At 41.9% G+C, this 10,412-nt stretch overlaps 1 protein-coding gene across 3 annotated transcripts; it reads left to right on the forward strand.

Annotated features, from left to right (window-relative positions):
• Positions 1-99: 99 nt before the first annotated feature.
• Positions 100-10,242, forward strand: znf148 (zinc finger protein 148). Of its 3 annotated transcripts, none has more exons than XM_047601959.1 (7): positions 100-213; positions 1,875-2,248; positions 3,182-3,307; positions 3,405-3,528; positions 3,731-3,814; positions 3,901-4,019; positions 5,308-10,242. In XM_047601959.1, the coding sequence occupies exons 2-7, from the start codon at positions 1,898-1,900 to the stop codon at positions 6,949-6,951; spliced, it is 2,448 nt and encodes an 815-aa protein (XP_047457915.1). In that variant the 5' UTR covers positions 100-213; positions 1,875-1,897; the 3' UTR covers positions 6,952-10,242. The 3 variants fall into 3 exon arrangements, with proteins under 3 accessions (XP_047457915.1, XP_047457917.1, XP_047457916.1); XM_047601961.1 differs by having other exon boundaries at positions 1,875-2,188; XM_047601960.1 differs by lacking the exon at positions 100-213 and adding an exon at positions 859-912.
• Positions 10,243-10,412: the final 170 nt, after the last annotated feature.

The following is a 10,412-nucleotide window of genomic DNA, read 5'->3' on the forward strand; positions in this document are numbered from 1 at the left end:
AAGTGGGTCGCCGAATGAACGTGAGACACCGGCAGCATAATGAGGAGCGCACCGTTCACCGCCTCGTTTACACACCTCGGCCACTAGATGGCGACAAATAAAAGCTCCCAAAGCCTTCATGAAATGCGATGGTGTATTTCTATTCCGCACACCATCGTTGCACTGTAGTCTTGCATAACAATCATGACAGCTAAACGGGTTTAACGCGTGCAGGTAAGAAAGAACAATCCATGCTGAGCAGCTGGCATGTTACTTGTGCACCACTGACTGGTGTTGTTATTGTTTGTAAGGGTACGTTAGCTCTAGTAGCAGGCGGTAGCGGCCGAGGAGGCTCGAGGAGACAGCGCTGAAGCAAACTAGCCCTGCGGATAAGTTTGGTGAAATGTGCAAACGAAAGTTGTGTTTTCACGGCACGTATGTGGTTGAGCGTGGGCTGAACGCATATTGTCGAACAGTACATAGGCTAAGGCATTTCTGCTGTTAAGTTACGGTGTCAACTGAATATTGCTTCAAAAGAGACCGAGTCAATGTTTGCAGCTAGCTAACTAGCTTCAAGAAGGCCATAATGGTTTGTCAAGTAGTCTCAAATAAAAGGGCCCTTCCTGTTTTGTCCTTCGAAGTAAAGTTCTTAGACAGCCACTTGACAATATGCCAATAAAATTATGAATGGCAGTAGCAATAATCATTCTATGCCAGCTTTTATCAGCAATCCGTGGCCATTTATTGTACTTATTGCGCATAAAAGCATTAGCGGAGCATTCAGAATAAGCAGAAGTGCTTATTTTGAAGTAATGCTCGCGTCTCTTCCGTTTTTTTTTTGGCCGTTGTTTTAAATATGATGTAGCTGGGTTGACAAGCGCGGCTAGCTAGCTGGCTAGCAGGAGGCTTAAGCCACTGAACCCGAGTGACACAGTGAGTTTGTTTACATGTGGGACTAAGCGGCCGTTGGCGTGTGCTTAAACCGTGACAGATATTTCCCCGCACTACTGCCTAACCCGGGTCAGTCTGTCAGCTGCAGGGTCAAACCTGTTAACCAAGCGGTCCACAAGTGCTACGTTAGCTAGCTTCACCGTGTTCAGATCGAGTGATTGCTGACGTTAGTAACCTAAACTATCTCTTATCATACGCCAAGTGAAGTGTGTGCGGCGGCCGGTGTAATATTGCAACATAAAAATCTATAATGCCAGATATTTTTATACCTACGATACGGTGGATATCCTGTTGGCAGTGCAGAGAGCCATTTAGCCGCCTTGGAAAGATATATACATGCTGAACTCCTACAGCTCGTCTTTAAACCTAATGTTGCTTATATAAGCAGCACATTATTTCAGGTGATTCTCAACTTTCCTGTCACTTTGCACTTGTACAATCTCGGATAAGAGTACCTGAACGCCTGATGACCCACTGAGAGAAGTTGACACTTTATTGAGAAGAGGCTTGATCACTAATTATTAATATGCAAACTTATATATGTAGGTTGGTAGAAAGTAATCTTTAAATTTTGTTTATGTAAACAGGTAGTGTACGGCAAAGGCAGAGACCAGAATAGACATCCTAATCAATTTGTAACACCCTGGTGTCTTTAATGGACGGCTTCACATGATTCTTTCATTTAAGCTTTTGTTTCGGAAATAAGTTAATATCCCAACGGCTTGAATAAGATTAATTTGTGACTTACAGGAACCTCGAAAGCCCATCATACTATAAATTATGTGCTCCTTGTCGCTTGCATCTTTGCTGTCTTTACATGACGGATCACAGCTGGCACTTTGGATGATTTTATAGTTGTGCCTGATGGTGAATAAATCGTTCTGTACTGAGTGTTCCCTGCATTTGGCCCGCTCACATCATCCATTTCCTTGTTTTTTTTCCAGACCCGAGAACTACTCTATGTACGATGAACACTGAGGACAAGTTGGAAGGCATGCTGCTCAAGTGCAGCAGCGGAGGCATCGACGTAGGTGGGAGAGTTGGCCTTGGCGGAGGAGGATCGCTGGTGGTGATGACCCTCGGGGAACGGTCGCTGGCAGACCACCCTCTGCTGGCCGAGGACGACGACGACGAGGATGACGACGAGGACTTGACCGGAAGCTCGCTGGTTACTCACGACCTGGTTCCCCCGGAGCAGCTGATGATGCAAGAGGAGATGACAAAGAATGGAGGAGGAGAGGAGGATGGAGGAGGCGAGGTGGGAGTGCATTCCCCCCTAAAACTCACCAATAAGTTGCCCTGCTTGCTTCATATGCCAGTGAGTTCACCCTGGTTCAAAAGTAGTTTATGTTTTTATAAATAATTGTGTGGATGTACTTACAACAGTCTCCACATAATCGGAGAGAACTTTTGCGCCGTTCCTGACAATGTGTGTCACATGCTGACAGCTGCATAGACCCTCAGAACATAACTGGGCATTGAAGCTTTTGTCCCAAGTAACTGCTGTTGACAGTGCCCTTAGTGCATAATAAGATATTTTATGTAACAGTGAGTGACAAATTCTGCCACTCAACCTTACTGCCATGGCTACATTTTTATATAAAAAAAACTGGATATGGCCCTTGCAACTACAAACCAATCTGGTTTGTAGTCTGAAAAGTCAGTCTGAGAAAAATATTTAGGGTATGATTGATATTATTATTTGTAATGACGTTATGAGCGCTCACATCCACATCATTTTTAACTTGCATTTAAACTACTGAAGGTACTGTGACCCAATCTGTAAATGTGAACATCCTCTATTTTCATATTTCAAATATAAACATTGAGGATAATTCATTTTAAGTAATCCACGGGATCAGGTTCAAAGCTGCATTTGTTATTCATTATTACTACATTATTATTATTTATATAATATTATTTTCATAGGTTTATTCTGTAAATTTTTACAGACAAGTTATTTGCTGTTTTTGGAAAAGTAAGTTGGAGGATCCGCAAAAAGCTCTCCCTGGCCAGCTGGCAGATGTAATCTCTCAGCATGTCCGAGGTTTTCTGGGATCTAGGGCTTCCTGCCAGGCTGTTATGCTTGAAGCAACACCATGGTGATGTGCCCTCGCATTGCTCGATGCTTCTCTGCTTGCCCAGTTGCACCTGCCTGACCTGGATAAACTGCTGGCCGACTGGGTGGCCCTTTAAAGTGGGTCATGTGCCATATTAAATGTCTTGACTATCTATGGTTCTACTTTTACAGCTGAACATCAAGCAGGAGCTGAAGCTGTCCGAGCCGGCGGCCCATATAAAGAAGGACAAAAAAGCAATTAAGGACCTGATGGTGTGTCCCAAGAAGAAGAAGAGGAAGCAGCGCTCACCAGCAAAGGTTCAGAAAAAAATTAGATCAGCAACTGTGCTTTTTTTTTTTTTTTTTACATGCTTAGAAATTTAAACTAATACCACTAACCTTTTATTTTTTGCAGATTCTCAGCGTTGATGACGATGGATCAATGACCATGCCAAACCCCAAGTGTCACGTTTGTGTTCACTGTAATGCTGCATTCAGGACTAACTACCATCTACAGAGACACGTCTTCATTCACACTGGTATGTGTGAGTCCAAATATCACTGTATCAAAGTCTTGAAAATAGATATGCTGTCACTAGAGGTCACTTTGAGTCATCAAATGATTAACCGTCGAGCAAAACAGGGCCAATGCACTATTTGAAAGTTCCTTCGAGCATTGTCGGGCTGCATTTGTGTTGTTTGAATAATACAATGACGTTTAACGTGTTATTCAACCTCTAGGTGAGAAGCCGTTCCAGTGCAGCCAGTGTGACATGCGCTTTATTCAGAAATATCTTCTCCAGAGACACGAAAAGATCCACACAGGTGAGTGAAGAAGGAAACCAGCCCATTATCGCAAGGATCTGTCATTTCAGTCTCAAGTGAATCATCTCATTTGTCGTTCTGCTTAGGTGAGAAGCCTTTTCGCTGCGACGAGTGTGGGATGAGATTCATCCAGAAGTATCACATGGAGAGACACAAGAGGACTCATAGCGGAGAGAAGCCCTACCAATGTGACTACTGTCACCAGGTATGCTGCTTTTGTTTTGCTTGTAAATTAGTGTATTTAGAAGCAACAAAACAGCATTTAATGTAGGCATTTTAGTTCAGTTCATTTGATGAGAAGACGAAAATGTTGTTAATTTTGGTTCTGCTGTTCTGAAGTCATGCAGACTGATGGATAACTCACAGTAGCTGTGGTGACATCCTGCGCTGTCATTTACTTGACTTGATGAACTGATAAATCTCACAGAGCATACAAACACAACAGCTCACAAAGGAAACTCATTTTGACTGCATGTCAAATTTTAACCAAATGATTAGCATTTACACTGCTGATACATTTGAGTCCATAAACGTTGGGTAGCTTTAATAGTGAATTCATGCTAAAGTCGCACATTTACAATAACAACATTTGGCGTTTGGCCATTTGCATTTAAGCTGCCTTCAAGCTTCAAACAGCCTTGGAAACGAGACAGAGACCATATATTTGGCAGGTCTGCTCAACTGACAGCTTCCTCATCAGCACGAACAAACAAGGCTGTTTTAATCCAATCAAACGCCTTGGGTGTGAAATAACAATAAGACATCGCCAATTAGTGGTCATTAGGGCTAGGCAATATATTGCAGTGGAAGGAAATTAAAGAACTACTGGCATCCCCTATCAGAAAAGACATAACATTTACACAGCCGGAGCTCGTGTTTGTGAAGATGTTGAGAGTAAACGATGCAGCCCGACTCATTTTACTGGCAAGAGATGCAGTTCTTATGTTGTTTTTATTCTCCAGCTAAACATACAATGTTTAAAGAGAACATACTGAAGATCTATTAGATGAAATCCCACATGTACCATTTGCAGTGTGAATGTTTCTGTTGTTACGTAGCAGTAACAGTCTTATTGTTGTTATATTTGTCATAGGTTTAATAAAGAAAACCATATTTGTGTTATGTTTTGTATCACGTAGACAGAAAGAAAACTTGTGAATCACTCATAGCACTGGGGGAAAAAACAAGATGTTGTGAAATGAACTTCGTGGTTATATTAGCTGTGTTTAAATTTATGGAGCTTACAGATTGAACAGGTAGCTTAAGACAATGAACCTCGGTTATAATGTGAAGAAGAGCCAGTAATTAAAGTGTTGGATCATCCAGGTTCAGGTGAATTGGTGAAATATACATGTCATGCCTGAAACTGTCTAGTTCCGTTGTATACGTAGAATGGAAAGTTGAAAGTGTTGGATGTAAACTCCCTGCCTTAGTGATTTACTCAACTGATCACTTTAACAATAAATCATATGTATTGTGTCATCTTTTTGCAGTACTTTTCCAGAACAGACCGGGTTTTAAAGCACAGACGAATGTGTCACGAGAACAGAGAGAGGAAGACGAACAAGACCGCTGGTAAAGTTGGACCTATGCGCGATGCGGATTCGTTAGGGGCCCCCTTTCTTGCCAAAGAGTGTTCACTGCCCAAGAAGAAGCGCCAAAAATGTGCAGACAAGACTTCGGGCGCTTCCACCGCCGCCCAGATGGAAGGGCCGACGTTTGCCGTGGTAGAAACTGAAGAGAAGGAGGAGCAGAGGCCGACTAAAATCGATGGTCTGTCGCTATATGACGTGTCCTCCAAAGTCAAACATGAGTATGTGATCACGGACTACTCTGTGGAACTCCCCGAAGAAACTGCTAGCCAAGACCAAGAAGACGAAGAAGTGTCATCAGAAGAGACGACGACTCCTCCCAAACTAGTCCTGAAGAAAGTCCCCAAGAGGAGTCACAAACAATCGAGTGAACAAACCTCCCCCTGCTTGTCAACTTTGTCCTCCTTTGAGGAAAACAGCAAGGTCCCGCAGTACACCTTTGAAATCGTGGACAAGCAAAGCCTTTTAGATGTAGAAGGCCACACCGAACTCGAGTCAGTCGAAACTCTTCAAGGGGGACCGACGAAACCAGCAGCCAGCAGCACAAACTACGACGACGCCATGCAGTTCCTCAAGAAGAAGCGTTATCTTCAAGCCGCGATGGCCAACAACAGTCGGGATTACGGCCTGAACACGAGCAGCATCTCGTCTCAGCCGCCTGTTACACAAACCGTGGTGTCGACCGTCATCGACGAAACGGTCCCCGCCACCATTCTGGAGCCCCAGCCAATCAACGCAGAGATTAAGACGACTCATGACAAGAATGTATTGCCCGACGAGGTCCTCCAGACGCTGTTGGACCACTACGCCAACAAAGCAAATGGGCAGTCGGACATTTCCTTCAGCGTGGCCGACACCGAGGTGACGTCGAGCATATCTATTAACTCCTCCGACGTTTCGGACAGCAGCCCCGTGGAGAGCCTCGGGGCCTCCAGTGCCCAGGCTCTGCCGCCCACTGAGAAGGTCAGCCTCTTGCAAGAATACTCCAAATTTCTCCAGCAAGCATTGGAGAGGACCAGTCAGAACGACAGCTACCTGACCAGCCAGAGCCTCAGCTTGGTCTCGGAAAACCCCACGTTAGCAGGACAACCTCTGTTCTCTACGGAGAAACAGTTTCCTTCCCCCAGCAGGTTCAAATCAGGTATGAGCTCTCCACTGAGGTCCACTTTAGAGAAACCTCACTTTGGATTACTGGTTGGGGACTCCCAGCACTCGTTTTCATTTTCAGGTGATGAGACCACCCCTCCTTCCGCAGTGTCCCCAGCCGAGGAGGACTTCCTGGAGCAGGTCTCGCCCTCCAAAAAGACAGACTCTCCACAAGGGATACTGCAGACTTTTCAGATAAGCTCCTTCGATCAGAACTTCAAATCTCATTTCCAGACGCCGCGATCTGGATCCTCTTCGCAGTTTACTGTTGCCAATGGACAAGTGAGTGTCCGAGGACACAGCACAGACTTCTCAGAGTTCCCTTTAGTTCGAGTCACTGAGACCAGGTCTCAACTGAACTCCTCCCCAGATGTGTCGACCAGTGAATCGTTCGGTTGAAAAGGGGGGGGGGGGGGGAGAATTCATTTCTGTTAATAATTTCAGCTGCACTTTATTCCATCTCTCCTGTTTTGCCAAAACAAGTCCCATTGCAAATATGTGCTCTTTCTTAAAAACCGTCTGTTCGTGAAGATATTCATGTATCGTTTGTTTGTTTTTCTCAACCTAAATGTTAGCCTCACAAATGGAAAATACTGAAAATTCATCGAATCAAATTTTGCGTTTCCCCCTTGAAAAGCTACTTCTTGCTCCAGAATGTACAGAACATCAAGAGATTAAGCGACCAAAGTGTAATTCATGAGATTGATTCTTATTCTCTCATACCATTGCCATAGAGTTTATTTTTAATGTTGGTTTCAATCAGTTTGCCTTGCACAAAAAACCGTGAGGTCACCCTTGCTGCTTAAAGCAACACTTATTAAAACGTAGGCTGTCTATGTCTGCCTTTCTGTCATTACTGTAGCTACCTCCCCCCTAAAGCCACAGGACTTTTATTCAGTAGTTGAACCTTTTTATTACAGCAGTGAAATAGTATCATGAAATGACACAATGTTAAGAAACTTATAACGCAATCATTTTTCACTTTATTTAAAGACACTTTATCCTCTCCTGACATTAGCACATCCACAGGATGTGCGCGACGATTGAGTGATTGTATTTATCTAATCTGGAATCTAGTTCATATTTCCACTTTAACATTGGGTTTAATTCAGTTGGTGTGATGGCCAGAGCAGTTCACGCTGATAGCTAGGGTTAACGTACTCCCTTTGGGCTTGGATTACTTGGCACTGATTGTATAAATGTGATTCTAGCACAAGATAGGCTCCCCTCCCCCTCAAAAGAAAAAAAAAAAAACACAACAAAAAAACTTGGGCCTCAAATAGCTGCACACATGTAATGGCTGCAGGATAATTCTTCTTTTCCTTTAGTAGTAATATGTAACTCTTAGTGAAATGACTTAACAGGATTGTGCTTAGTGTTTGCACAATTTGCACATTCTTCACTACAGGGGATGTAGTGCGTACTTTCACGGTGGACGGCTTCCATTATACTTAGGAGTCAACTTTTGGTTAAATGAGATTTGATCAAACGAACCACTCAATGGAAACTTGCGTGTCAAACTATTTGAAATGACACACTATGCTCTTTGCTCGCGGCTGCAGTTTTAAAGTGCGTCGTGTTGTTGTTCTTGGAAGACAGGTCGCGGCGACCGTGGGATGAGGAGCCCGTGTATTCATTGACCATCAAAGTTTAATTATAACTATATTATGAATTATACAGCACATGTAGAGATGAGGTGCTTGGTTTTACAGTCTTGTTCATTTTTCATCTGTGCCTTTCTTTCTTTTTTTTTTTTTTTTTTTTTTAATTCTGGCATTTCCTTCACTCATTCCTGTACATGTAAACCTTTTTACTCAGTCTGTGCTCTAAGGCTACTAATTCCACTTGCACAATGACAGCAAACACATAAGCATTTAACTTATTCACTCTGTAATATATTGAGATACGGGAGCTGTATTTAATTTTGCCGGTCGTGTTTCTTTATTTTTTTAAGAAGTATCAAGTTAAATTGTCAAACTATTATCTGTGGTTGGGAGGAAATGGCGTCTCGCTGACGGACATGTCTCGGGTGACTGTAGGTTTAACGGTAATCGCCTTTTTTTTTGCTAGAATTTAGTCGTGAGACAGATCCATCCGGGACTTGTCGAAAACCATGCAGTTCTAAATACACGAGTGAAGTCTCTTCTGTGCTTCATCACACTGTTGATTGTTTTCCGTGTGTACATGTATATGTGACGTCTTAGGTGCTATTGTGTTAAACACTGTCTTTATACGCGCCATCCAGCTTGGGTTTTGGAACCGATGTTAAGCTCCCTCTTGTTATAGCTCCACTGACAATCAGGAACAGACAGCACCACGTTAATCACGAAATACTTTATTTTTATTTTTTCCCCTCATTGATCATTCCCTTTAGAATGTATAGAAAATCTCCTGCTGTAAATACGTTGTGTATATTTTTATGTTCTCAGAAGTACTGTTAGATCTTTGTCAATAGAGAGACAAGGCGCGTGCAAGAGACACTTTTTGTCAGTGGAAGGCATGTTAATTTGTTTTCGAGCATTTTTTTTCTCTCTTCTCAAAGTGAACTCTTTTTGCGAGTTAATGCAGTCGATTGTGCGTTACGATGCGGTTTTACTCGATATAACCGTGGTGATAGAAAAATCCCTCTTTTTTTTTTTTAAGCAAAAGTTTAAATAGATTTTAGGTGGAGTTTCACCTAGTCCCCATGAAACAGAGTAGTAGAGTGCTATTTACTTCCATATGTGTGTATTTTTTTGCCCATTTTTGTCTACTCTGATTAGTGTGATGACGACAGGATTAGGATACGCCCACAAGTGCAGGATGAGTCGTCATTTCTACAGGAAATGACAGACTGTAAAATACTATGAAAAATACTTTTTTTTTTTTGGGTCAACTTTGAGCCAAATACTGGAAAAAAAAATAAAAAAAATGTTTTTCTTTTTTTTAAATTTTTTTTTAATTGTGTTTGGTTTCATGGGGACTCCGATAGGTCGGTGGTGGACATACACCACTAGCTACCCATTTCATCGTAACAAATGTTTAAAAGCACAGCGCAGAGGAATAATTCTGCTTTTTAAAAAATTCTATCCCATTAAAATCTTCTTGAAAAACTTTTGAATTCAGTTAAGCAGTTAATGTACAAAACGGTTGGAGATTCATGAACTATGAGAAGCAGTACTATGGGTTTTGTTTTTGTTTTTTCAGTTTTATTAACTCTTGTCCGTAACCTGGCCATAAGTGTCCTTGTATAAGCTAGAAAAAAAATGTTTTGTGTAAAAAGATCAGAATTATGAATTTTTTGATAAAACTATTTTTGAAACATGTCATTTAAGGCACTGATATGTACAGGATATCATATGCAGTCGCTCTTGCTACCCTCATTTATCTCTGTACAAGTCGTTTGTGTCAACATCTTTCAAATACGGATGAACTTTGACTGGCATTTTCACACTTTGAAAAGAATTTGACAAGGAAGCCCCCCGGCTTCACGATAAGGCTGGTTAGGTTAATTTGCATGGTCTCTGACTTGTTGGGTCGAGTGAACTTGTTTTCTGAATAATGTGCAGCTTTAATTGTAGCTGATTGATTTCAGTCAAGTAACCCATATAATTAGATTTTTGCAATATATTATGATTTGTAAGCAATCGGATTCAATTGTTGTTTTGATTGTCGTGTGTCATGTCCTTATAAATAAAATAATTCACAATATGTGACCTTGAATTGTTTTTAATGTGCATGTAGTCGGGGACACAAGTTTAAGGTGAAAATGCTGGAAAGCAGCCGAAACATAAAACAATAAAAAGTGTGTTGTTGTTATGTTAGGAACTGGATTTTTTTGCTGGAGTTCCTAATATAACGTGCATGACTCCTCTATTTTC

The sequence above is a fragment of the Mugil cephalus genome, chromosome 12 (assembly GCF_022458985.1).
Source record: "Mugil cephalus isolate CIBA_MC_2020 chromosome 12, CIBA_Mcephalus_1.1, whole genome shotgun sequence".
NCBI lineage: Eukaryota > Metazoa > Chordata > Actinopteri > Mugiliformes > Mugilidae > Mugil > Mugil cephalus.

Coding starts and splice junctions, on each gene's coding strand:
- znf148 (XM_047601959.1), top strand. CDS start 1,898: ATGAACACTGAGGACAAGTTGGAAGGCATGCTGCTCAAGTGCAGCAGC. Junction 3,308..3,404: donor AGCAGCGCTCACCAGCAAAG/GTTCAGAAAAAA, acceptor TATTTTTTGCAG/ATTCTCAGCGTTGATGACGA. Junction 3,529..3,730: donor ACACGTCTTCATTCACACTG/GTATGTGTGAGT, acceptor TTCAACCTCTAG/GTGAGAAGCCGTTCCAGTGC.